Source organism: Manacus candei, unplaced genomic scaffold, assembly GCF_025592945.1.
Source record: "Manacus candei isolate 608988 ecotype Guabito, Panama unplaced genomic scaffold, ASM2559294v1 h1tg000037l, whole genome shotgun sequence".
Lineage (NCBI taxonomy): Eukaryota > Metazoa > Chordata > Aves > Passeriformes > Pipridae > Manacus > Manacus candei.
In genome coordinates this window covers 568766-596558 of record NW_026138085.1, presented here as the reverse complement: position 1 = coordinate 596558, position 27793 = coordinate 568766, and the positions used below count along the sequence as shown (strand labels likewise).

Sequence of the window (27793 nt, the reverse complement as noted above, 5' to 3'; positions counted from 1 at the left end):
AGCTGTTATTGCTGATGCCTCTTAGGAAGCATCTGCAGCAGGCTGTGTGTGAGTGCAGGGCTGTTGTCAGCCACAGCCTCATGTTCGTGCTTTCTCAGCCTCCTTTGGCAAAGAGGATTTTTTTTTTTGCTCTCTGATCCTGTTACGGTGGAAAGCAATGTGCTAGGAGTGTGCCCTGCTGTGTGCCTGCCTCCTGGCAGTGCCGTGCTCCTGCTGGGAGGGGAGGAGGGAAATCTGGAGAGAGGAGATGCCAGGCAGCGTCTTCTGGGTGGGTGTGACATTGTCCTCCTCCTTGCAGGTCTCTGGTCTCTCTTCCACAGGAGAATTTTCAAGGAAACAGAAACATGTAGTCATATATTCCCAACTCAGGTTGAAATGACGTTTGTTCGGTGTCTTTGCACTGCCGGACTCCTCCTGGGACAGAGCCCTGCAGGAGGGGCTGGCCCTGGCCTGGAGGGAATTCAGCAGCTGTGGCGATGTCAGGGCTAGGAATGGTCCCACTCGCCCTTCCCTGTGCCAGGCTCCTGGGGGTTTAGCAGGTTGGCCATTCCCAGGTATCCCTGGGCCTCCATCATTTGCATCCCACAGGTTATTCTGCAGGCCTTCAAGACCATGAGACAGAAGAGTCTTCACAGGGGTGGTTTGGTTCTTGTGATCCTTGGAAGTGATGAGAGAATCCACATAAATCAGAGGAGGCCTCAGAGGGAAGGGTAGGACAGGACAGGTGGCTCCAACCACAGCAGCAGGACTGAGCAAACTTCGCCAATGCCCATCTGCCCAGTCTGGGGGAAGTGGCACAGAGAAAGAAGGAACTATAACCAAAGCTTTTTACGACTTTGCATAATATTTCTGTGGTAAAATATTCATGTTGGCAAAGTCCCCCTAGGGAAGGGCATTACTTGGTGGTGCAGAATGTTCTCCCAGTGCTTCCAAGTGGATTTTACTGATACTTGAGAAGTTTGAGTTGACTTTGTTGCCACAGAGAAATAATAGAGGCTGTCTCCATCCCAGCCTTTTCACTTGGTAAGCACTGAGGTCTGTTCGGTGCCGTTGCACTGGTGTGATCAGGAACTCTCAGCTGTTGAAGATCAACTCTTTGCTTTTTTAATTCTTACATGGTTTTTGCATTCCTCAAGTTCACATGCATTTTTTGATGCAATTATTAAGCCGGGCTTTAGGGATGATCCAAACTATGTTTCTAATCTGTGTTTTCCTGCATCTTTTTAATATTATTTTTTAATAAATAGACTGCTAAATATTTAAGGTGTGCAAATGCAAGCATATTGGCATGTCTTTCATGCTGTGACTGATAAATGATGAATATCATTGTGCTAAATGGATTAGGGCTGTTGGAATCTAAATTTGAAGGAAAATACAGAAAAATGTGATCTAAAAGAAAAAGATGAGTGAATGAAAGTGGACCGTAAAGTTCTCTCTGAGTTCCTCGGTAGCTGATGATTAAATGTCCTTCTTGAAAAATGACTTAAACAAGGATCAGGTGAAGTTATCTTTAAAGTTTTATACATGATGGCAGAATTCGAATGCATACTTGAGCTCTAAAAAACTGGAATGCTTTTGTTTGCTTTTGAAGATTCTTGAGCTAGAGAATTTATTAAAGGCATATAATACTGAAAAAATATTTGCTGTACTGTTGCAGGAACCCACCTACAGTCCTGTACACTTAAGCCTGGGTTGTTAAAGCAAATAGAGTCTAAAAGGCTCAAACTTATACATGGGAACCTGAGACCTGGGGCAGGTGTTCCTCCTGTTCTCAAACCCTTTCTGTGGAGTCTTACACTGATGTGCTTTTTGTGTCCATCAACTGGATCTTGAAGCTGGAGAGGGAGAAGTGGTGCTGACTGTGCAGGTCAGGAACATTTCCCATCCTTTATATAAACCATGTGTAGTCTCAATTATGCAATTGCACATGCCTTTGAATACCCAGATAAAATCAGCACTCAGTGCAGAGTGTCTGACCCACCCCAGGCAAGGCTGAGTGGGGGCTGGAAAAAAGGATTTGGGCGTTTTTTCCATTTCGTGTTACTGAAGGGATTGTTCTTTGGCTGGGTAGTCTGCAACCCTTATAGAGATAAGGTTCTCTGCAGGTTTTGGGTTGCTTGGATGTCAGCAGTTCCAAAAACACACTGAAATTGTGTATAAACAAAAGCTTGTGTTTCAGACAACTAGTGAGTGATTAGAATTTCCTGAATAATTATGAAGGATTGATCCAGTTTCCTGAGCTGCCAAATCTGGAATACACTGCCATACATCTTTGGAGTTAAAAACTGAACTTGGAACAGCACAGGATTCTTCCTTGGAGTAGCTCACTGGTTCTAGGCTTTAGTTGTATTCAATATTTCATTGCAGTGCTACTTCTATATTTCTTTTGCGTGCAAACACCTTCTGTTTTGCAAAAGATAAATAATTAAGGGTCACTGCAGTTTTAGTATTTCAGATTCCTCAGTGGTTTTGAGTAACCTTTTTGTAACTTTTACACTAAAAGTCTGTATAGAAGGCTCTTCAAAATACGCTTAAAATTTTACTGATCCTTGGGGAAGAGCAAAACACAATGAATGTGAATAAATTCTGATGTGGTCCTGGTGCCCAGGCAAAACAGGAAAGGTTGTAGAGGAAGAAGTGCCAGAATCTGGTTTAGAAAAATGAGAGAAAATATAGAGCCATGCTGGAGGAAATTACTGAACATTTAGTTGAAGCTTATGTCTTCTTTTGGTTCTCCATTCCTGGTGCCTTGGTATTTAATGCCAATGAATTTGTGGCTGTGGGCTTGTAGTTGTTTGGAACTGCTTATTTTCCAGTTATTCCTCATTTATGTGTGCTTTGCTGTGTGGTGTTTGTTGCTCAACCACTTTTCTCAGGCTGGAAGTCGTGTCCACTCCTCAGTGTTGTTCTGCTTGAGGGTTAAAGGGCTGCAGGGCTTCTCATGGAATGGTTTGGGTTGGAAGGGACCTTAGAAATCATCTCATCCCACCCCCTGCCATGGGCAGGGACACCTTCCACTAGCCCAGGTTACTCCATGCCCCGTCCAACCTGGCCTTGGACACTTCCAGGGATTTTCTAGACCTTAGGGAAAGACAGAGGTATTAAGCAGTAACGGATCTGAGAAAACAATGGCTCAGTGTGTGTGAGGATCCCACCTGTCCCTGGCTGTGGTGCCAGTGTGTCCATGGTGTGTCCATGGTGTGTCCATGGTGTGTCCATGGTGTGTCCCGTGGTGTGTCCATGGTGTGTCCATGGTGTGTCCCGTAGTGTGCCCATGGTGTGTCCATGGTGTGTCCGTGGTGTGTCCATGGTGTGTCCGTGGTGTGTCCATGGTGTGTCCATGGTGTGTCCTGTGGTGTGTCCATGGTGTGTTCCATGGTGTGTCCGTGGTGTGTCCCGTGGTGTGTCCTGTGGTGTGTCCGTGGTGTGTCCATGGTGTGTCCATGGTGTGTCCATGGTGTGTTCCATGGTGTGTCCGTGGTGTGTCCATGGTGTGTCCATGGTGTGTCTATGGTGTGTTTCATGGTGTGTCTATGGTGTGTTCCATGGTGTGTCCATGGTGTGTTCATGAGGTGTCCCATGGTCTGTCCATGGTGTGTTCCGTGGTGCGTTCCATGGTGTGTCCATGGTGTGTCCATGGTGTTTCCTGTTGTGTGTCCATGGTGTGTCCATAGTGTGTCCGTGGTGTGTCCATGGTGTGTCTATGGTGTGTTCCATGGTGTGTCCATGGTGTGTTCCATGGTGTGTTCCATGGTGTGTGTCCATGGTGTGTCCGTGGTGTGTCCATGGTGTGTCCATGGTGTGTTCCATGATGTGTCCATGGTGTGTCCATGGTGTGTCCATGGTGTTTCCTGTTGTGTGTCCATGGTGTGTCCATAGTGTGTCCGTGGTGTGTCCGTGGTGTGTCCATGGTGTGTCCATGGTGTGTCCATGGTGTGTCTATGGTGTGTTCCATGGTGTGTCCATGGTGTGTCCATGGTGTGTCCGTGGTGTGTCCATGGTGTGTCCATGGTGTGTGTCCATGGTGTGTCCATGGTGTTTCCTGTTGTGTGTCCATGGTGTGTCCATAGTGTGTCCATGGTGTTTCCTGTTGTGTGTCCATAGTGTGTCCATGGTGTGTCTATGGTGTGTCCATGGTGTGTCCATGGTGTGTCCATGGTGTTTCCTGTTGTGTGTCCGTGGTGTGTCCGTGGTGTGTCCATGGTGTGTCCATGGCGTGTCCATGGCGTGTCCATGGCGTGTCCATGGTGTGTCCATGGTGTGTCCCATGGTGTGTCCATGGTGTGTCTATGGTGTGTCCATGGTGTGTCCATGGTGTGTCCCATGGTGTGTCCATGGTGTGTCTATGGTGTGTTCCATGGTGTGTCCATGGTGTGTCCCATGGTGTGTCCATGGTGTGTCTATGGTGTGTCCATGGTGTGTCCATGGTGTGTCCCATGGTGTGTCCATGGTGTGTCTATGGTGTGTTCCATGGTGTGTCCATGGTGTGTCCCATGGTGTGTCCATGGTGTGTCTATGGTGTGTTCCATGGTGTGTCCATGGTGTGTCCATGGTGTGTCCGTGGTGTGTCCATGGTGTGTCCATGGTGTGTTCCATGGTGTGTCCATGGTGTGTCCGTGGTGTGTTCCATGGTGTGTCCATGGCGTGTCCATAGTGTGTCCATGGTGTGTCCATGGTGTGTCCGTGGTGTTTCCTGTTGTGTGTCCATGATGTGTCCATGGTGTGTTCCATGGTGTGTCCCATGGTGTGTCCCATGGTGTGTCCGTGGTGTGTCCATGGTGTGTCCATGGTGTGTCCATGGTGTTTCCTGTTGTGTGTCCATGGTGTGTCCATGGTGTGTCCGTGGTGTGTCCATGATGTGTCCATGGTGTGTCCATGGTGTGTCCATGGTGTGTCCATGGTGTGTCCGTGGTGTGTCCGTGGTGTGTCCCATGCCCAGCAGTTCTGTCCCTGTCCCAGCCCCTCAGCCCCTCCATGTACAGGGCTGTTCTCCGGGCTGGCTCAGCGAGGGAGCTCAGCTGGGACAGAGCTGCTGTCACTCGGAACCAGCAGCAGAGACCTGAACCTCAGTTCCCTGGGGGAATCTAGGAATAACCCTTGAAATATTTGAACCAGACAGCCGGGTTGCAGATGTGTAGTTAATCTTAACCGAGGCTAATTTATTTTTGATGAATCTGAAGTCATCTAATTACCACCTTACCTCCAAATTTGCTTCTGAGAAGTTCCTTATCCTGCCTTTAATCTGGAATACTGTTAACACATATTAATTGGGTGGGGTAGGAGGGTGTGTTGTCTTGTTTACCCATGAATGTGATGTAAAGAAAAATGTCCAACTTGGAGCTTTTGGAATTTAAATTCTGCCTTGCCCCTGACTCGGGGTGTCTACACAGCACCCCCACTTTTGGAAAGGATGCTCCAGGGGAACTGCTGGGCTTTTGGGAGGTGCATGGAGCAGGTTCAGGGCTGTGGAACATGTGTTGATGGAGCAGTTATGTGTTGTAGGGATGCATGGATGGGCTCTGAAATGCCTTGGCTGCTCCTGGAGCCCTGGCAGTTGCATATGCTGCTCGTGTGCTGAAGGCCCTCAGTTTGTGCTAATTGGAGAAGGCAGCAGTGAAATGCAACTGTTTAAATAGTTTGTTTTCCTTTTACAAGTCCTGTAATTGATGAGTGGATCTGAAGAAGCTTCTTTACACCTGCTCTAAAAAGAAGAAAGGTGACAATAATCTTGAGTCAGTATTTTCCCCTCGAATTTTCATTTGTGGATTTTTTTAACACAGGAAATAAAAGCTGAAGGGGTTCTTTACTAGACATTGAGACAGTTTCTAAGGTAGTAAATACTACTTAATGCTTCCATTATACCAACCCCCCTGCAAAAGCTTCCCGTATCTAATCCTGCCTAACAAACTCCAGTTTTTTAGGGTGGCTTTTGGTTTAGTTGTAGGTGCAAATGTTCTGAGTAAGTATGTAGCGCTAGACAAATGTCCATGGTGTAGTCAGAGCTCTAAAAACTTAAGCTCTGCATTTACTTCAGAAGTTTTAATGAGTTCACTGAGTAACATGGTTTGAAGTTCCCCTTGAGTCCTAAAGTACAGAGGAAAAACTATTTTACTTTGGGATGGATTAAGATTGGAAGTGCAGATAGGTTCTACCTAAATAGGTTTATGTGGAAAATAGATGAACCATTGGTGCAAAACCATTAGTAATAATTGCAGCTGAGAACTTGAAGTAACTTCTCTTAATTTAAAAGAAAAACAAAATAAAAAAGCAAAGCAGTACCTTGCTCCTAATGCCTGTGTACCTTCCTACTCCCAGTTTGTGAGGGCTGTATTTCTGATTGAAACATTTTGCTGTTAAAATCGTTATTTGCAGGGAGAAAGGATTTATCTTTTGAGGTATTTGCCCTGTGGAGTTGTGAAAGTTAATTGAGAAATGTTCTAGGAAAGTGACTGCAACTGTTTTCATTGATATCAATGATAAGCTTGATTGCTTTGATAAACAGTTTGAGTACTGAGGTTTGTCTGCTCTGGGCAAGAAGTGGAACCAAGACAGCTGAAGAACAAGCACCACTTGTAAGCTGCAGGTACAATGAAAGCTCCTCCAGGCTGGGAAGGGGCTGCAGAGCAGCTGCTTGGAAAAAGAAGCTGGTTTTCAGTTGAGGTAAAACATGACCACTGAGCCTCAGGTGCAGCTTTGCAGGAAGACTTGTTGGATGCTGTGTCACGAGCTAAGAGAGTATTATGATTATTTCACTGATGCAAAATGTTGCCGTGCCAGCTGGCGCTGAGCCCGTGGGCGCTGTGGGGATGTCAGAGCAAGGCTTGACTTGGCCCCCAGGCCTGGCCTGGCTCAACTGCAAACTGCTTTTGCCATTTCTTCCAGTGAGCTGATTCTGCATCAAAGTGGTGCTTTCTGCTTTGAGGGGCAGGTGTAGAGGGAGTGATTTCTGTCTCTATTTGGGGCTCAATGTATTTATATTCAGCAGAAGAGTTTGCGTGATGTGCAAGTTCTGCAAGCCCTGCTTTGGTACCCGGAGTGGTGCAGGGATGAGTCATCACACTGCTACAATTACACAATTCAGTGCTCATTGTCCTTGGAAATACAACATATTTTTATAGGATGGATACAGGCAGGTTTTCATTACTGACTCTTTACTCGGGACACTCCAAAAATGAAATGAGAGTTTAAGGTGTCTTTGAAACAGTTGCACAAGGGCTGTGTTGTGAGGTGTGCTCCTGCAGTACCTGTTGAGGGAAGCCTGCCTTTAAGAACTAATAAGCTATTACATATTTAAAAACCAAAACCAGCAAAACCAAACAAAAGCCACCCCTGAGTGTCTCTTGGGATTGCAGTAATTATGTTTTTTTTCTAGTGACGTCAGCTTGCTCAGTGGAGATTGAGACATGCTGGAAAATAGCTGTTAGCTTGATCAGAAGTAGAATTTTTTTGTTTCTTATTACAACCTAAATTGACTGCTAGTTTAGTCAGGTTTTTTATGTAAATCTTGATGAGAATATGCATTACACTGTTTCAGAAGCTCTGAAACCCAGGAGAGTGATTCTGCTGTTACAGTTCTCCATCAGCTGTTGTGCTTCACAGGTTGGGGTATGAATTAAATCCCTGCTCTGCCAGGCAGGCTCAGGCTGCAGTTTGGGCACAACACTGCCCATGGAAAGGATGTGCCATCACCAAAAACTCAGTGGTGGAGTTGGAGTCCTTCATGTTTCATGGATCAGGAAAGTTATCCTGAAGTGCTTGGCATTTTCATGTGTAATTTCATTTTAAAAACAAGTTACGTAGTGTAACTCTGGACACAGCCACAGTGACCTGACTGCTGAGGGCCACCAAGATGATCAGAGGGATGGAGCAACTCTGCAGGGAGGAAAGGCTGGGAGAATTGGGATTGTTCAGCCTGGAGAAGAGAAGCTTCAAGGAGACCTAATTGTGGCCTTCCAGTGCCTGAAGGATCCGACAGGAAAGATGGAGAGAGACTATTGACAAGAGTGCCAGGATGAGAGGGAATGGCTTCCCACTGCTAGAGGTCAGGGTTAGATGGGATGTTGGGAAGAAATTCTTGGCTGTGAGGGTGGGGAGGCCCTGGCACAGGTTGCCCAAAGAAGCTGTGGCTGCCCCTGGATCCCTGGAAGTGTCCAAGGCCAGGTTGGACAGGGATTGGAGCAACCTGGGCTAGTGGACGGTGTCCTTGCCCATGGCAGGGGTGGAACCAATGATTTCTAAGGTCCCTTCCAACCCAAACCATTCTGGGATCAGCTCTACCTGGAGTCACATGTACTGAAGATACACAGTTATGGATATACAGAGGATCAGCAGGTTAGTTTTGGGATGAGTTCAAGGCAGCTCTGATACTTCAGAACCAAAGTTCTCGTAGTGGTACTAATTGCTGGTTATCAAGGCATTGGTGATTCAGCAGCATGACCTGTTTAGTAACTGTTTGCAGTCTTTGGAACCTGAAAAAATAACTGACCTGGAACATTTAGGTGAAGAATGGCCTGAGATTTTCTTTCTCTGAGCAGAGGCAGGAGCAGGCAGCTCTTGGTTTTGGGGAATTCACTGCTCTGGCCAAAACTTCATAAAAAATAGACCCTTGAGAGGTGTCAAACTGGGTATGTAAAGGCATTAGGTATCTTTTAAAAACTTCCCATCTACAACTTGTGGTCAAACTACACCAAATACTGTTTGTTGCAGCTTGAAGCACAAACTGGGTAACTGTGCTGGTGCTGAATTCTCCCTGTTTTCCTCTCAACTTTTTGGTGGTTACTCAGAGGCCGAATAAAAATTGATGCCTTATTTTCAGTGTGAGGGTTTTTTTCTAATTTTGCCTTCAGCTGTTGGCTCTTGGTAGACTCTTTTAGTATTTGAAGTGTATTTTTGTTTGAACTTCCAGCAATAGCTGCTCTAAAATAAAACCTGGCAACTGGGAGAGCAGCGAGCTAGGTAAGAAATGGAGCGTGTTCAGCCGAATTTGTGCAGATCTCTAGTGCTTACATAAATAGTTTGGTTTAAGCTGAAACAAGCAGTTACTAATACACATGTCAAATATAGACATGTCTGTGGTCAGCAGAGTTAACTTTTATGTTTGGTGGACAACCAGCTGTCCCTGCCCAGCCGTGTGTCCTGGGGGCCAAGGAGGCCAGTGGGATCCTGGGGGCATCAGGAAGAGCCTTGGAGCAGGGCAGGGAGGGGATCCTGCCCCTCTGGCCAGCCCTGGGCAGGCACATCTGCAGGGCTGGGCCCAGCTCGGGCTCCTCAGCACAGCAGGGCCAGGGAGCTCCTGCAGCGGGGCCAGCGCAGGCTGCGGAGATGCCCAAGGGCTGGAGCAGCTCTGGGAGCAGCAAAGGCTGAGGGAGCTGGGGCTGTTCAGCCTCCAGAGCAGAGCCTGAGAGGGGCCCTCCCCAGGGGGTGTCAGGGGCTGCAGGGAGGGGGCAGAGGCTGGAGCAGGCTCTGCTCGGGGGGCCCAGCAATGGCCCAAGAGGAACGGGCAGGAACTGATGCCCGGGAAGTTGCAGCTGGACAGGAGGAAGAACTTCTTTGCTGGGCAGTGACCCAGCCCTGGAGAGAGAGCAGAGAGGGTGTGGAGTCTCCTGACTGGAGATCTTGCAGAGCTGTGTGGACACAACCCTGTGCCATGTGCTGTGGGATGGCCCTGCTGGGCAGGGAGGTGGGACCAGATGAGGCACTGTGGGCCCTTCCAACCTCACCCACTCTATGACTCCTGTGGTGTCTCAGGTTGGAAGGGATCCGTAAGGATCATTGAGTCCAGATCCCTGCTTGTCACAGGACTGCTGAAAACTAAATCAAATTTAATTTGATGAACCTGAGAGCTTTTTTTTCCAACTGATTTGTAGTGACTGTGGACAGTGGAGTTAGTTTATCTACCATTGGGTGTTTTCAGAAGCTCTGTATTTGGAAAATCCTTTGACCGTGGGCTCTATTTTCTGCTTTTCTCAGGGGAATTATTCTTTTTGGGTTTTTTTTGCATAAAGCCACAACATGATTATCTCACTATATTAAAAATACAAGTTACATAATCAATGGAGAAATATTGGAAAGAACCATTTTCCACAGGGAACCTGAGTGAGGTTAAACCTGTAGCTGAAGGTGTGTTATTGCTCTGTGAAACCCAACGTCTTTATTGACCAGATTTTAATAACTATCCATACCTTTTTATGCTTATACATGAATCTTTGATATCGTTGCTCCATATACAGCCCATGGCTGTGCTTCCAAAGATATTTCTTGTGGGGATGAATCTTTTCAGTACTTAGGATAAGCACAGTTGGATCTCCTATTCCTGACCTGGCATTTGGAAGCACTGTAGTATTTTTGTCTTTCCTTGCAGACAGATAAGTAGGGATTTGATCCTTGCTGGGAGATGGGTTGATTCACATCTAGTGCAGTTTAAGTTCTCCAATTTAATTTAATGTTTGTGCTACAGTATATTTTTATTAAGAGTCTCTCAGTAGTTAAAAGAGGAAAATCCTTGATCAATAACCATTGTTTACCAGGCTCCTGGTTTAGCAAATGTTGTCCATTGCCCCCAAAGGAGAGGCTCACCCTCATTTAGAAATGCTCTAAAGCATTTGGGGTCTCTGGCTGTATTATAGCAGGAAGCCATGAGGACAGATGCTCCTCACTCTTGGATGGTACAGATGGATGCCCAGCTTTCTCCCTTCCTGCTGTGCCCCAGCTGTCCTGTGGGATGGTGACTCCTCTGCTCCTCTGGGAATGTGTAATTGGTGCCTCCGGCAGTCCCTGTGCGGGCAGAGCTGGGCTCGGGAGGTGGTTCAAGCTCCAGCTCAATCAGCTGTGTTTGACTTCAAAGTATCCAAGTATGTATTAGTTATTTTTTCTTGTTTCTTCAACTTCTTCAAAGTCAGATATGGACATGATTTCTTAAAGGAGATCAGAGCCTGTTTAGCTGAACTGTTATGATTAGTTTTGCTTATTTTGTAATTTTAACTGAAATTCCCTAGTGCTTTCTCCAGGGAGTGGGAATCTTGTGAAGAGTTAAGGTTTTTGAAGACTTAGCTTGATCTTTAGCTGAGATCAGAATTGCTGGTGTAATCTCAAGGGCAGTGGGAAATACAAGTGATTGTTTTCTATCACTTTCTCTTTCATTATAGCCAAAATATAAGACTGTTATTCTTTTTTTCAAGGTAACAAAGCTATTGTCTGGTTTTGTCCATCCATCCTTTGAATGCTTGAATGCTTCTTTGTTAGGGCAAAGTTTGTCATCAGAGAAGCTCAGTGATGTTGTCTGCCCTGCTGGGTGCTCTCCTGCACCTCATGTTTCTGTCCCAGTTCCCAGGATCACCTGCTATCACTTCTGTAATTGCTCTCCCGATACTGGAACTAGAACTGGGTTAGAGAACAAAGCTGCACCGGGGCTGTTCCTCTTCCCAGTCAATTAAGTGACTCAAGGCACTCCCTGGGTGCAAACCCGGGTGTTCCCTGCCTGGAGCCAAGAGCAGTCTGGTGGAAATCTGGATTAGCCTGTGCAGGTTTGATAGATTTCTGCTAGAAAAGGTGCAGCTTTTGCTGCCCCTGCTGAGGGAGGTGAGCCCTGCAGGCCCTGAGCCCTTCAGCTGCAGGAAAACATCGCTGCTTCTGCACCTCATGTTGTACAAACACAGAACGGGAAACTACTAAACTCTGAGATATTGGTTGCTACCAGGTATCCAGGGATCTTAATGGAAACTGTGGTTTATAGAGTTTTACAATACTGACAAATCTTTTGCCTCTGGGGATCATTGCTAGTTGTTTCTATCTTGGAAGCTTTTCATGATCTCCAAAGGGAATGAGCCTGTTGTAATTAGGCTTGTCAGTACCTCTTTCTCCCTAAGTAATTCTTGAACCTGTTTGCCATGTTCATCTGCATCTCATAGAAATCCCAAAGACTTGAGTTGTTGTGGAGCAGAAAGACTAAGGAAAGCCTGAAGTTACTGTGGGACTGAGCAAGGAATATGGGATGCAAAAGTTCAGGAAACCAGCTTTTTAAGCTTGCAGAGCAATGTGTCAGCTTTACTGCCATTGCTGGGCCTTTCTCGGGCTAACTGGGCTCAGTGGGGTCTGAACAACTGTGAGGCACCAGCAGAACATCCCTGCTCGGACCCAGTGTTATCTCTTGCTGTTGCTGCCATTCCCAGTAGGGATGGAGAGCACTTACTCCAGGCTGACTAATTAAGGAATGACAACTGGTTGGAAATAACCATTCTACTTTTGCAAGAGCTGTGAGCAACTTCATGAGAATCTCTGGAAAAAACGAACATATAAACAAGATGAATTGACACTCTTTAGAAGCTCTGCTTCCCCTCTGAGGAGCTGCAAGACCCTTGTGGGGGTCCAAAATCACGCCTGGGCAATGTCTGCGAGGGCAGGTCAGTATTGCAGGGGCTCATGGCCTTGCTGGGTCACTGCAGTGAGATGGCATTGATGGCATCGGGTCTTGGTGCTGTTCAGCTACAGGGGAGTAGGTTGAATTCTGTGTTGATGCCACTTTAAAGCCACCTGGGAAACAGGCAGAGGTGGCTTTATGTAGAGAATGGGTGGGGTGAACAAGGAGGTGTAGGGTGAGGGAAGAGTTGAACTTGTAGATGCCTATCTTTGTTCTTGCACAAGAGCTGGAGGCCTTACAGAGCAGGGACTGGTGACACCAGCTGTTAGGAATTCTGAAATTCTTTTGCCAAGTGCCGGGAATGGACAGGACAGGTTAGAGTTGTCTAATTGCTCCTTCCAGACAACAGGGCAGGATCCACTCTGTCATCTTCTGGTCTTAAGTTAGGTTTAAGTGCTGGAGAGGGAGACTGTAGTCGGAGCTAGGATGTATGTGACCTGGAGAACGACCCCAAAATTAAATGTTTAAGACAGAAGGAGAGTGAATTTATTAGGAAGAGAATATATAATAGTGAAAACAAACAATGTATTTGAGAGTGGAAAGGGAAAGGATGAAGGATTTAAAAGCTCTAAAGTATACTAATAGAACACGGAGTGAGGACAGGAAAAGAGAGAAAACACAAGAAACTGTAGCAGTAGATACCATTATATTAACACAGCTGCTGCTTCCTGGTGAAATATCTACGTAAACTGTTAAATTTCCACCCTAAAAATCAATCTGTGTCATCTACCCTCACATTCATGGCTCAGATGTTGAGAGCTGGAAAGTGCCCGCTGGGAAAGGCCCTGGGGGTGCTGGTGCCAGGGGCTGGACATGAGCCCAGGTGAGCCCAGGGGGGCAAGAGGCCAATGGCCCCTGGGCTGTGCCAGCCATGGTGTGGCAGCAGGGCCAGGGCAGGGACTGTCCCTGTGCTGGCCCTGCTGAGGCCCCTCCAGGGCTGTGTCCAGTTCTGGGCCCTCGTGGAAGAGAGACATGGAGGGGCTGGAGCGTGTGCAGGGAAGGGAACGGAGCTGGGAAGGGGCTGGAGCAGCAGGAGCAGCTGAGGGAGCTGAGGGGGCTCAGCCTGGAGAAAAGGAGGCTCAGGGGGGACCTTCTGGCTCTGCAACCCCCTGACAGGAGGGGGGAGCCGGGGGGGGTTCAGGCTCTGCTCCCAGGGAACAAGGGACAGGAGGAGAGGGAACGGCCTCCAGCTGTGCCAGGGGAGGGTCAGGTTGGACATCAGGAGGAATTTCTGCCTGGAAAGGGTGTTCAGGCACTGGCAGGGGCTGCCCAGGGAGGTGTTGGAGTCCCCAGCCCTGGAGGTGTCCAAGGAAGGCCTGGCCATGGCACTGAGTGCTCTGGGCTGGGGGACAGGGTGGGGATGGGGCACAGGGTGGACTCGGTGATCCTGGAGGTCTTTTCCAACCTAAATGATTCTGTGATTCAGTGACATGCCAAGGATGTAACATCTCCCCAAATCCTGCTGCCCAGTTTTCTTTCCCTGGGCAGCATCAGAGGCACAGAAGAATTGAGTGGGTGACAGAACAGAGGGAACCTGGCTCTGCAATCTGCCGGGGGTGGAATTCCCATCTGAGTGTGTGACCTTACACACTGTTACAGGGCTGCTCTGCTGCAAGTTTATTGTATGTGCCTGAAATGAAAAGACACCACGTTTAGGAGGCAGTTCTTGGCCTCCATCCCAGGGAAAGCTGGCAGTGAACTGAGGTGTTTCCTGATAAAGGGAGAAGTGCAATGGCAGAGTCTGCTGTGACCTGCTGAAGGAAAGTTAGGTGGGGGCTAAGTTGATAAAATGTGGGATTTCTGCTGAATATGCTGACCCAAGCCACCTGTGTTTGGTATTCCCTGTGTTCCTTGCTTGTGGCTTACAGGATTGATGCATTTCTTTAGCCTTCAGCTGCTAAAGGAGATGAGATGTCCCTCAGCATTTAAGGACATACTAATTGGAAACATCATTAACATATATAACATACCATTAACAACATACAGTCACTGTAATGAAATTTCTACACATTCATATTGAAATAAAATCAAATCAAAGAAACCCTGCAGAATTCCCTGGTGGCGTGTTTGCTTTCCAGAATGGTTTAACTGGTGTTGGCTGGTTGGGTCTCAGTAGGTGTGTGTCTGATGTGTGTCCTGGGCACCGTGTGGGGGACATGGTTTGTACCCCATGAGAGGGTTGGGTGGGAGCAGGGAGTAGTTTGGAATAACTGGGGTGACCCTGAAGAGTCTGTCACTTTAAAAACTGGGCAAAATGTGATTTACTTTCAGTGTTACTGTTCTATGTATGTCCAGGAACACTTCAATATATGTATCTGTGGAGTCACCCAAACCCTTTCCTGCCTTTAGCCCTTTCTGGATTCCCCTCTAGCCATCTCCTAGGCTCGTGTTTGTCATTGTCCTGTGTGTCAGAACTGGGTAGACTTGAGTCTTTCCATCACCCTGTGGCCACAGTTTTTATAATGTCATCTGAAGTCCATGTGACACATGTTTTTCCATACCTGGCTGCAAAGCAGAAGAGGGTTCAAGGTAAATGTGAGCCCATGGTGGGGTGGGGGAGGAAGGCTTTGCTGTAGAGCTCATAGTGTTAACTTCTCCACATTTTCTGGGTTTGATGCAGTCCATCCTTATGGCAGAAAAAGGAGGAGATGGATGCTTTTGAGGTGGAACTGTGTTTTGAGTGGGAGTGGATGTGGTTGTTAAGGGGTTAATCCATAATCCATAGTGACGAGAGTGAAGGAATTGTGTGACTTATTCCATCATGTGTTTTACTTGAGGGTGTTGTTCCTCTTTCTGCTGAGGCAGCTGATGGAGGGGAAGGAGGCTGAAATAAATGCAGACAGTGTTTGAGGACACTGAGTTTATGGTGCTGACCCCTGTGCTGGTCAGCTGGTGTGTCCTGGGCAGAGGGATGGGCACAGGGCTGGGGAGAGGGACCGGGGTGGGCAGCAGGAGGTGGGGGCTGTGCCTGCCCAGCGAGGGAGCGGGCGATGAACGAGGCACGGAAGGAGGGAAAGCTTTTGGGAAACCAAGGTGAGCTCAAAGAAACACTTGCAGCTGAATGTTCATAGAAATTCTTACATCTTCTGTTGGTGAAGAAAACAGAAGGGAGGAGCAGTTCTGATGTGGGGAGAGCACTGCAATTAAGGCAGGGGGAGAAAGATGGGGACTGCCAAGGGCTAGAGACACAGAGTGGCAGTGAAGTGCAGAGTTGTTCTGCAGAGAGCAATCCCTATTCCTTGTGGTAGCTAGAGCTGGGAAAAAACCCCGTTCTGTTGCATGTAAGTAGTGTATAGTGATTTTTAATTTTTTTTCTACGAGCTGTATGCAATTTAAGTTTGGCAGAAAGTGCTGGTTGAATACTTTGACAGGTTTAATTGCTTTGGCTTGAGTAGGATGAAAGTGAATTTATTTCCCAGTGAGAAAAGCGTTGAAAGGCTGCATGAAAACCTGTCAAAGGAAATTGAAGTGGGGTTGGGGAGTTATCTTTACAGTAAATGGAATTGATAAACATGTCAGTTAAAAGGGGAATTTATTTATAATATTCAGGTTTTGTGACCAGAAGTCTTTGATAGTTCTGTTCACTACAAAAATGAATTTTATAAGTTCAATTGATTTGCTTCTTCATAGTGCTTGTAGAGAGAGAAATTATCACAGAGTAAAAAAATTGAAGTGATATTTCTTCTTTTTTTTCTAGAACACGTCAGTAATGGAGGATCAGAATGAAGATGAGTCTCCAAAGAAAAATACCCTGTGGCAGGTAGGACTAACATTCTTGTAGAAAGAGAGTTGACATGATTTTGTGTGTTCCTGCTTTTGAGAAATATCCAAATCTTGTGTCTGTAAAATCATCCTTGGACGTAGTTCACTGTATCATCCTAAAATTAGCCCAGCCTTGGAGTGAAGGATGACACCAGTGGATAATCCTTGAGAAATTACTTGTTCTTCTCAGATTTTGTGGTTGGTGCTGACCTTGGAAGGACAATTGGGAATAAAGTTCAGCTGTGTTTCTGAGCATGTCACTGTTGTTTGAAAGGAGAAATTCAACATGGCAAGGACATGCAACCAATTTGCTTTGAAGGAGTTTGGGAATATTTCAGAGAGCTGACAATTGGTCCCCAGCAGCGTGGTGGCCTCCTGAAGGGCTCAGAGGAGCCTGGCATCAGTCTTATGTTCTACTCAGTAATTAGCAGTAACTCCTGGGGTGGTGTTCTTGTAGCATCCTCATTTGTGGCTCCAACTCCCAGGATTTTAATGAGGTATTTATGTGGATGTCCCAAACACTGACAGGAGCTGGTTTTCAAAAACAAACCAAACCCTGGATGTCATGTCATTCTCAGTTTTCACTTAGGGACAGGAAGTTCAACACTGACATGAGGATCTCGAATTCTTGTGTTAATTAGAGTATTAATATCTGACTTTGGTGTGTTGTTAATTTAACTGCTGAAACCTCAGTGAAACATTTGTGGAGGCAACTGCAAAGTGCTGCAGAAACCACTAGGTTAATCTGGGGAAGTCATGGCTAAAAAGAACTAAATTCCTTGCTGTTGAAATGTTAAGAGGTGTGAGGGAATTCAAGACTTTCAGTGTAAGAAGTAACTTAGAAGCAAAGTCCTTTCATTGATCTTTGTCTATGAAAGATGAAATTTATCTGGTGTAACTCATATCTTGAAGGATGTGTTTTAAAATTTAGTTTTGATTATTTCTTTGCATCTTCCGTGTTTTTCCTTCAGAGAGTTCTTACAAAGCTGTTCCTGGTATTTATATTTAACACTGCTGTTCTTCTTCTAACCCCAGATAAGTAATGGAACTTCATCCGTGATTGTCTCAAGAAAAAGACCATCGGAAGGAAACTACGAAAAGGAAAAAGACTTGTGTATAAAATATTTTGACCAGTGGTCTGAATCAGATCAAGTGGAATTTGTGGAACACCTTATTTCCCGAATGTGTCACTATCAGCATGGACATATTAACTCTTACTTGAAGCCCATGTTACAGCGGGACTTCATCACTGCGCTGCCAGGTGAGCAGGGGCTGGTCACAGCAGGGATGGAGGGAGGGCTTGGTCAGCACTCTGGGGGTGTGCAAACTTTTAGGAGCAGCCTCCAGGAATACATGGTCTCTTCTAATGGTGTTTCCTGGGCCCAAGAAGGGCAGGAGGGTAGTGAAGTCATTCCGTTCTGTGATTAATTGAGTTGGCCACTGGATGCCAGTGTTGTTCCATGTGAAAATAGTTGGACTCGCGTATCCCGAGGAGTTGGAACTGAGTTGTTGCAAAGGTTGTATCTCTGCAAGCTCTGGTCTAAATCCCTTTTTCATGCAAACCCCATAAGTGCAGAAAGTACTGCTACAGATGTTTATTAATTGATGAAGTCTTAAGTTCTGAGTTTCTTAACTAGAAATTTGACTGCTTAGATGGGTGGATCTAGTTTGTCTGGTCTTGTTGCTGATTTCAGAGCAAAAGCACTCATGGATTTTTATTGTATTGTACTGCCATGATTCCTCCCTTCAGTTCCTCAGAACTTCTTCTGTCACCCATCAGTGCCAACCTGTGTCACTAGTTCAGATGTGAAATCTGTCCTTACACTTGCTCTGTGCATTTCCTAAAAAAACCACGGAGCAGCAACAACGAGGCATAGAATCTCTAGGTTGTGGTTTCCTGGTAAGGTGTGTGTATTTTTTCCATTAATTTTTGGAAGAAATTGTATCTCTGGATTTTTGCTGCTGGAAAGAGTGATTCATTTATTCCTTGAAAGGTAAATGTGTGGACATTGTTTCCAGAGTGGGAAATAAGCCAGAAATAAGGGTCAGAATGTTTGGAGTGCCACTTGCAGTACCAACAGCAAGAGTCACCCCTGCAGTGTGTGAGCACCTGGGATGTTATCCCGGGAATGCCAGGACACAGCAGGGAACGCTGAGGGTGGAAGAGGAGGTGATACAAATCATAAAAGGAATTGGAAACTGGTAGTTTTTCTGCACAGGGACATGGAGTAAACTCTCTCTAAAGAAGCTCTGAGGCTCTTGCAGACATCGGTGTGCTCAGGTGGTGTGTGTGGGGCCTTCCTGGTCCAGGGGACAGGATCCTGCTCGGATGTCAGGAGTTCCTGACAGTGCTGCTGTATTTTCACAATACCTGGAGGAATTGGGCTCCGGGAACTGATGGGGAGGATTTGGGTTCAGCTGTCCAACATGGGTGAAATGAACTTCTGAGTCCTTGGATGGGAATGAAGAACACAGAGTAGGGCAGTGATGTGGAATTTTATATGTGCTCTATTTTCTTAAAAAAACAAGCTGAGAAAAAAACAAGCAGGAGGGCTCTAAAGGGGAGGAGGTGTCCTTTCTCCCCACCTCAGTTTCACAGGAGTTATTTTATAAAACAGTGAGTTTGTCTGGAAAATGTGCTCCTCGGTTCCTGTGCAGAGCTGTCTCCTTTAGGGAGTGTGGTTGCTGCTTTTCAAAATACTCAGTGTTGATTTGTCTAGGGAGTATCTGGGATTAACTGAAAATAAAGTGATGTAGAAAGTCATGGTGATCACAGAATCACTGAGGCTGGAAAAGCCCTCCCAGCCCACTGAGCCCACCCTGTGCCCCATCCCCACCTTGTCCCCAGCCCAGAGCACTCAGTGCCACAGCCAGGCCTTCCTTGGACACCTCCAGGGGTGGGGACTCCAACACCTCCCTGGGCAGCCCCTGCCAGTGCCTGAACACCCTTTCCAGGCAGAAATTCCTCCTGATGTCCAACCTGACCCTCCCCTGGCACAGCTGGAGGCCGTTCCCTCTCCTCCTGTCCCTTGTTCCCTGGGAGCAGAGCCCGACCCCCCCGGCTCCCCCCTCCTGTCAGGGAGTTGCAGAGCCAGAAGGTCCCCCCTGAGCCTCCTTTTCTCCAGGCTGAGCCCCCCCAGCTCCCTCAGCTGCTCCTTGTAAAACTGACTCTCCAGACCCACCATGTGCAAGTATGAGCTTCAATTATAGTTGTATTTTGTTTGCTTTTACCTCTCAGAGTTGATACAGAGTTATACAGTTCTTTCATATTATATATTTCTGCCTAAGAAATTTTTGGAAGCATCATAAGATGACACTTGTTTACATCATGTTTATATAAATCAAGATATATCTTTACAACTTCTGTTGCTTTTTTACAATGTAAATACTGTGAATTGTTTCCATGTTCAGCCTTCCTTGAAGGTGATGTGGTGTGCTAAGAACATCTGTCTAAATTGACCCAGGAACTTAATCTGAGGTGATTGAAATCAATCCCATGTTGGGCTGCAATCACATGAAAGGATCACAGAGAAGTACCACTTGCAGGCACTTGGTGGGATTATTGGGGTCATCCTGTGCAGGGCCAGGAGTTGGACTCGGTGATCCTTGTCCAGTTGAACTTAGTCATCTCTGTGATTTTGGTTATTTGGATCTTTAGGATGTTAATATTACTTGTATGGTCTCATCCAACCTGTGCCTTTTCCTCAGAGGAATTACACCTGTGATCCCTGAGCACTGCCTTGTCACCTTTGGTTAGGAGGGTCCCTTCCATCCCTGTTCTGTGTGCTGAACCTGTGAGAGCTGTACTCTGTGTCAGGCGAGTAAAATCCTCCCAGGTTTCCTTTGAAATTTGTTTCTAAACTAATAAAAACCTGAGCAGTTGCTTCATCTGAGTAACTGTTTTGTGTCTAAAGTTGGGCAGTTTTGTTGCGTTGACATCCCATGTTTGAGTTTTGTTTTCATACAAAGTGATATTTACACATTGACCTTTGAAAACCCTGTGAATTTTAATTGTTTTAATTTAATATTGAAATTCAACCAACCCTTCAGCTGGTCCCTCTAATCAACAATAGCTCTAACTTTTTCACCATTTTCTATAAAGCTGCAAAAACTTTTGGAGAGGCATAAGAGATGGGTGTCATGTTTTCTTTTGAAAAGTCTATCCATGGATGCTACATACATTTTACTTAAGAAAATGGATAGGTTTTAGTACCTATTTCAGAAACTCTTTCTAATAAACACTTGCTGTCTTCTAATGTGAAATAGGGATATGCAGCTATTTCAGGCCTTAATGTGTATTAAACTTAGTCCTGCATGTTGTCTGACAAAATTGGAGTGGGCCTGTCCTAAGTATCTGTGCTTTGGACCTGTTCCTACTTTGTTAATAAGGGTAAATATTTTACTTGACATCTTTTTTTTAATGTAGCAGTTTAAAGGAACACTTCTGCAAGCAGTGAAAGTCTTAAGGATAGACGTGATGGCAGAGCAAAGCATTTGTGTGTTTGTGCTCAGTGTGGGACTTTGAAGGCTCTGTGTATTCAGAGAAGGTGAGATTGTCAGATTTTAACATCAGAAAACACTGCAGTTTCTGGCTCATTAAAAATATGCTTTTAATTGTGACCAGTGTTATACAGAATTGTGAAAATTGGGCATCTTGATAAAGAAGGGCTTTTGCCTAATAATTCCCAGTTGATCCTTAAAACTCAGTGAAATCCTGGCTTCCTGATGGGCAGGGTGCCCCTGGTGAAGGTGCCCAGCCCCAGGCTGACGTGCACGTGTGTGAGCTGTTGTGGGGGTGTGGGAGCTGCTTGCAGTGGGCTTTGATTGAAAACCTTGGCTCAGCTCAGTTAAACATTAACAAGACTTTGGTACCAGGATTATGCTGGAAGGAAGAGGCTGAAAAAGCCTTGGGTTGAAGTGAGTTGAGTCAGCAATGCCCTGGCAGCCCTGGGGCATCAGGGAGGGGATTGTCCCGTGCTGCTCTGACCTGGGGCGGCCTCACCTCAATATTGGGGCAGGTTCGGGTGTCACAATATCAGAAAGGTCTAAGACTCTTGGAGAGTGTCCAAAGGACGGACATGAGGATGATGAAGGGCCTGGAGGGACCACATGAGGAGCAGCTGAGGGCACTTGGTGTGTTCAGCTGGAGAGGAGGAGACTGAGGTCAGACCTCACCGGGGTCTGCAGCTCCTCCCGAGGGGCAGCTCCATCTCTGCTCTGTGTGAGCAGGGACAGGATCCAGGGAATGGCTGGAGTTGTGTCAGGGCAGGGTTAGGTTGGATATTAGGAGAAGGTTCTTCCCCCAGAGGCTGGTTGGGCACTGCCCAGGCTCCCCAGGGCAGTGGGCACGGCCCCAAGGCTGCCAGAGCTCCAGGAGGGTTTGGACAATGCTCTCAGGGACAGGGTGGGATTGTTGGGGTGTCTGTGCAGGGCCAGGAGTTGGATTTCGGTGATCCTTGTGGGTCCCTTCCAGCTGAGGATATTCCATGGTTCTAAGTGAATAAAAATTAGCTGCACACTTGTCACTTGGGGTTTGGCTCTCCAAGCACTTGGCCTTATAGTTCCATAAAACATCCTTCTGTAGACAAACAGTCAAGCTGAAATCTTCTGTAGAACTTTCCTAACCTGTGGGAAACAGAAGGCACCTTAAGAAGAAAGACTTTTTCCTTGTACTTTAGTTTATTTGCTCTCCTTGGGAACTGTGTTCTAGTCCTGTCCTCTAAACTCTTGGTATGTAGTTTATAGTGACAGGATTTTTTTAAAATGGAATCTTGAGAAAGACCCGAGTCTTAGCCCGGTCCTTCCAAGTTCTGCACCTGCCACAGAAAGGCACCAAACACTGTAGTGCCCAGTCCCATGAGCTCTCTGGAGTGGAGGAGAGGCTTTGGTTCAAGACACTGGGCCAGCTCTCCAGTGGCACAGCGAGGTTTGTCCCTCTCTGAGGACATGGCATTCATTTCTGCTTCAAATTGTCCTGTCAACAGCCAGAAATGGGAACATTGCCCCCTCCAAGGAAGGCTTAGCTTGGGGATGGATTGCTGGTGGTGCCTTGGTCATTCTGGTTGCAATTCCAGACTTTGAGCATGAAGGGTGTCTCTGGATCCAGATTTTCACAATGTTTTTCAGAGGATTGTCATTACCCTTTCCAATGCAGTTGTGTGAAAGACTGAACAACTGTAGCATGTTCCTGCTTTGTCATCTATAATTTGTTTTAGTTAATTCTGGGCAACTGCATTTAATCTGGAGAAGTATGGAGAAATCTTTGTGAAAAATATGTTTCACAAGGAAGCAAACTAAAGTTGAACATAAGTGACTGAAGACCACATTCATTTCTAAATAGGAAATCATAAACCCATGGACTTTAACAGTCCTGTGTTTGCCTTGTGTTGAAAAGTGTCAGGATGGAAGGCAAGCCCTGCTGTGTCCTGTCTGCCATTGGGACTGACTTCAAGTGCTTTTTTTATGGTGTTAAGATTGTGACTCAGTCAAATTCTTCTGACACTGCTCAAATGACATGTACATTCTAACTCACGTGAAGGATTTCAAATACAACATGGATTTCTAATACCAGAATACGCTGATATGAAACCTGTGAAGTGTTTGTGCTTGATTCAAACCCACTTGCCAGCTCTGGAAACACAAGAGATGCAGTAGTGCTGACTCTGAAAGGCTTGTCAAGTGTGATTCTCAAACTGAACCTGGTCGGTGTCTTCTGAAAGATAATCGGAGTGTGTGAGAGTAGGGGGGGAAACCCAAACCCAACAGCAGCAAAATCCACAGAACCAGGCACATGTTTGGTTAAAAGGATGCTCTGCAGTGTGACCTTGGGTTGGTTGTGGGTAACTTTACAGCTCCTTGGAGTTCTCATCCATCTCTCCTTCAGGGCAGGAGGATTGTTTAGTTTGTTGCCAGGAGATGGCAGTAACAGATAAACTCTTACAATATTTTTTTATCCATGAATGTCATGAAATCACAGAATGGTTGGGTTGGAAGGGACCCTAAAGACCATCCAGTCCCACCCCCTGCCATGGGCAGGGACACCTTCCACTAGCCCAGGTTGCTCCAAGCCCCGTCCAACCTGGCCTTGGACACTTCCAGGGATCCAGGGGCAGCCACAACTTCTCTGGGCAACCTGTGCCAGGGCCTCCCCACCCTCACAGGGAACAATTTCTTCCCAATATCCCATCTAACTCTGCCCTCTGGCAGAGTGAAGCCATTCCCCCTTGTCCTGTCCCTCCAGGTCCTTGTCAATAGTCTCTCCATCCTCCTGTTGGCTCCTTTGGGTACTGGAAGGCCACAATTAGCTCACCCTGAAGCTGCCTCCATGTCATTTGAGCATCTTCTATTTATCCATCACTTTCTCCTTTAGGAATTGTTGATTTCACATCTGACATGTTCATGATCTCTACATTTCAAAAGTTGCTCAGAACTATAAGTGAGGTGTGAGCACCACATTGCTGTGCCAGCGTGGCTGCCCTGTCCCTCCCACAGCCCCTCCTCAGTCCATGGCTGAAAGAGGGGCAGAGTTAGGGCTTGCTCAGTGCTCTTTTCAGTTTCTCTCACCTAAGGACTTCAGTACACATGTTATTGTTGGTTTATAAATTATGCTAATTGGGCAAAATTACACTTCTCACCTTGGGCATGACGACAACATCCAGCAGCTGGGTGCCTGTTCAGCACTGGTCCTGCTGTCCAACCTTCACTAGGGATCACTGTGTCCTCCACTTCCACAGTCAGTTTGTTTGCCATTATGATATCTGAGGATTCATGATTTTAAACTGACTCTTCAAAGTGACCTTGCAATAATTATATTTTCTGGAAAAACCTTGAGAATTGTTTCAAAACATGAGTAGTGTTTTGACCCCCATGTGCCAAGGACAGCTGTTCCTTTGGCTCTCCAGACATTTATGTGATGAACTTTGCATCATTCCTTTGCTCAGTCTCCTGCAATCTTAGGGATGCAGGAGTAGAGAATTTGCCACCTGAAGAGTGCAGACATTGGCAGATTTGTCTGTCGTGTGCTCCTGGCTGTTTTGGAACCCAGCCATAGCTGGGCTGTGTTTTTCTTCTAACAAGGGGGTGTTCAGGACATCTGAAAAGGTTGGTTTGATGTGTGTGTGCTCTCCTGCCACACCACTGCTGGTTCTAAATGCCTGTCACAGGGGAGGGAGCAGACAGCATCCTGGGGTCTCCAGGAGAGATGGGAGCTGAAAGTCCGTGTACTTGTCACTCTGCCCCATATTGCAGAAATCCTGTTGGCGTCATGGTGTTCTCCTCACTTTTCAGTAATTGCTGGGTCTGCTGAAATTATCTGTAACTCTTCGGTGTTTACCTCTGGTTTCTTTGAACTTGTTCCAAGTTTTGCTGTCATTATTTTTTCTGTTTAATTAGTACCCATGAAATGTAGCAGCCTGATGGAACTGAGTGATCAATTCTGACTGTTCTTAGCACCGTAGTGTCTTTATTACCCAATGACTTGACTAAATGTTCCTGTGGGAGGTAAATAATACACCTTTAGTACACGTGCAGGACAGTGAGTGCACTAACAGCCTCTGCAGAGGGAGGGGGAGGTGAGCTCAGGTCAGATGGTGTATATTGGCTGTTGGAAGAAAAATGCTGCAGTGAAATGGGAGCCTGAAACACCTTTTGTACAGGAACCTCGGTGTAGTGCTCTGCTCACACGGGGTTTGCAGTTACAGGGGATAATTGCCGTGTCCTTTGCACTGTTTGCTCTGGGAACTGCTGTGCTTTGTGTAGAAAATCCTGCCCCTTCACAATGTCCTGAACAGGGAGAGCTCTGTTGTGAGTGCAGGGTTAGAGATGGACCACAGAGTCACTTGCTCTGCCCAGCCGTGTGTCCTGGGGGCCAAGGAGGCCAATGGGATCCTGGGGGCATCAGGAAGAGCCTTGGAGCAGGGCAGGGAGGGGATCCTGCCCCTCTGCCCAGCCCTGGGCAGGCACATCTGCAGGGCTGGGCCCAGCTCGGGCTCCTCAGCACAGCAGGGCCAGGGAGCTCCTGCAGCGGGGCCAGCGCAGGCTGCGGAGATGCCCAAGGGCTGGAGCAGCTCTGGGAGCAGCAAAGGCTGAGGGAGCTGGGGCTGTTCAGCCTCCAGAGCAGAGCCTGAGAGGGGCCCTCCCCAGGGGGTGTCAGGGGCTGCAGGGAGGGGGCAGAGGCTGGAGCAGGCTCTGCTCGGGGGGCCCAGCAATGGCCCAAGAGGAACGGGCAGGAACTGATGCCCGGGAAGTTGCAGCTGGACAGGAGGAAGAACTTCTTTGCTGGGCAGTGACCCAGCCCTGGAGAGAGAGCAGAGAGGGTGTGGAGTCTCCTGACTGGAGATCTTGCAGAGCTGTGTGGACACAATCCTGTGCCATGTGCTGTGGGATGGCCCTGCTGGGCAGGGAGGTGGGATCAGATGAGCCACTGTGGGCCCTTCGAACCTGACCCACTCTGTGATTCTGTGATAGGTTGTTCTTGTGTTTTTGAACACGACTCTTTGGTACTAAATTCTAAAATAACTGTTACATGAGTTCCTGTTAGAATGTGGTGTGTGCCCTGTTCACATCTGGAACCTTCACAATCATAAGTGCTTTACTCAGCAGACCTGTTTGTTCATTTTAACCATCCATGTCCTCCACTTTCATAATGAATTAATTTGTTGTCTTGGTACCTAAGGCTTCATAATTTTAGATTGACTCTTGAAAGGGACCTTACAATGATTATATTTTCTGCAAAAACCTTGAGAACTGTTTCAGATCACATGGCATCACAGTAAGATAAATACATCCCAAGTGAACAGCATCTAGAGTCTTGGAGCTGTTTTGACTAGCAAGACTGGGATGTGGCAGACTGGCAGGCCACTGTTCCAGTGGATTTAAAATGCCCTGGTATTTTCCTCAGACTGCTGATGTAGGAGCTGGGGCAACTTAAAGCTGCTCTGAGACATGGTGGTGTTAAGAGAGAATTTGCCTTTTTGGAAGTGGTGAGATTTGAGACCCACCAGTTATTTGGACATTGTTACATTTCAGTTATTTGAATCTGTTATTATGACTGGTGTTGAAAAATTTGTATAAACCCAGTTTACATTGTAGGAACTTTCACCATCCTTTAAAGCCTTTTTTTAGTTCTCTAAATTATGTAGAAGAAATGAATAAATGAATAAAACTACATGTATTGGCTTCTCCTTTCTGTTGCTGTTCATTTCTACCGAGGCCATGCCAAGTTTAGCATGCAGTGGAGGACTGTATGAACACACTTTCTTAATTCCTTCAGAAATTAACAGGAGTTCCTTTCGTTTTCCAGGACTATTTGAAGCCTAAAGTAGGCTGTCATGAGATAAAGTGGAAAATTAAAAAGGTCGTCATCTCCTGCTTTGACAGGTTCTTTTCATGCTTGGCCAACTTGTGTATGTTACTCATGAAAATGGAGTTATTCAAGATCTCAGGTTCAGGGGAGTTTTGGGGAAAGCAAAATTGCAGGTCCTTTGAAATAAATAACAGACTTAGGAGTGACTTTTTGTGGGACCCAAGATGCTGTAGTTAGAACATGGACAAGAAAAGTTTGATTGCTGTTTAAATTTAGTGCAAGCACATTATTGAAGTGGTTTCTGTGTATGGACCTTTGCTCAACTGCACTCCTGTTTTTAAACCAGGCACCCGCAGTAGGAGACGAGGTCTGGGCAGAGGCAAACACGTGCAGTGTTCACCTGGTTGGTGTCCTCATTGGTCTGTGCTGGCAACTCACTGCAATAATCCTATTTATTGTCGTGTTTATTTCTTGTGCCAGTTCCAGCTGAAGTGCCCAGTGCTCCTGGAGAAATATTAACTGAGAGCTGTGAAATAATCTCTTGTAGCACGTTGCCTTATGTAGTCCTGGATCAACAGGCCAGGCCCCCCTTCTGGCAGTCTGGAATGTGCTGGGGTGCTGAGAGCATTTCATACCTAAATGTGACCCTACTGTGGTATGAAAGGATCACAGGGGTTACCAGGCTGCCTCTGGGATCTTCAAAGGGAATGTTGGTGTGTCCCTAGTCCCCAGACAGTGGGGCCTGGAGCAGCCTGGCCTAGTGGAAGGTGTCCCTGCCCATGGAATGAGATGAACTTTGAGATCCCTTCCAACCCAAACTGTTCTGGGGTTCTGTGGTAGCTCTTGGTTGTTGACCAACATCCTGATGCTGGAGGTGGAATCACAGCGTTGGAGCTCCCAGGTGGATGTTCCTGGGATGAGTACTGGCCAAAGGCTTTTGCTTGGAGTCATGTCCTGTTACCTGGGAGTTCTCCTGTGGTTCCCTGCTGAGCTCACTCTGATGGGCAGTGCCCAAACTCACACCTCTGTGCCCTGAGAGTGGGAGAGCAGCAGCTGCAGGAAAGATGCCAAGATAATATCCATTTGTATGGCTGTTGTAAATACATTGGGAAATCTTTGGGAAGCTAACCTAAGTCTATTTTGCACTGGAATTTAGGATGCAGAAGCTGCACTGTTGCCCCTCTTGATTTGAGAGTTACTCAACTGCTGCTGATCCTGAGGGTTCTTAACTGGTTCTCATACTAGAACCAGTTGCATCCATTGGCTCCTCAATATATCCTTTATGGAATGTTACAATCTGAGTTGCTCAACTT

The 27793-nt window shown here is 46.6% G+C and overlaps 1 protein-coding gene across 7 annotated transcripts in view; it reads left to right on the top strand.

Annotated features, from left to right (window-relative positions):
- The window catches only part of FBXW11 (F-box and WD repeat domain containing 11), a 78768-nt gene that overhangs the window by 23895 nt on the left and 27080 nt on the right, over positions 1-27793 (top strand). For 6 of the 7 annotated variants that reach the window (XM_051793794.1, XM_051793791.1, XM_051793795.1 and 3 more), the window contains 2 exons: positions 16113-16175; positions 17213-17438. In XM_051793794.1, coding sequence (XP_051649754.1) covers positions 16125-16175; positions 17213-17438 — 277 coding nt within the window. In that variant the 5' untranslated portion in view covers positions 16113-16124. Of the gene's footprint in view, positions 1-5680; positions 5717-16112; positions 16176-17212; positions 17439-27793 lie in introns of those variants that run through there. The other variant, XM_051793796.1, reaches the window with a different exon arrangement.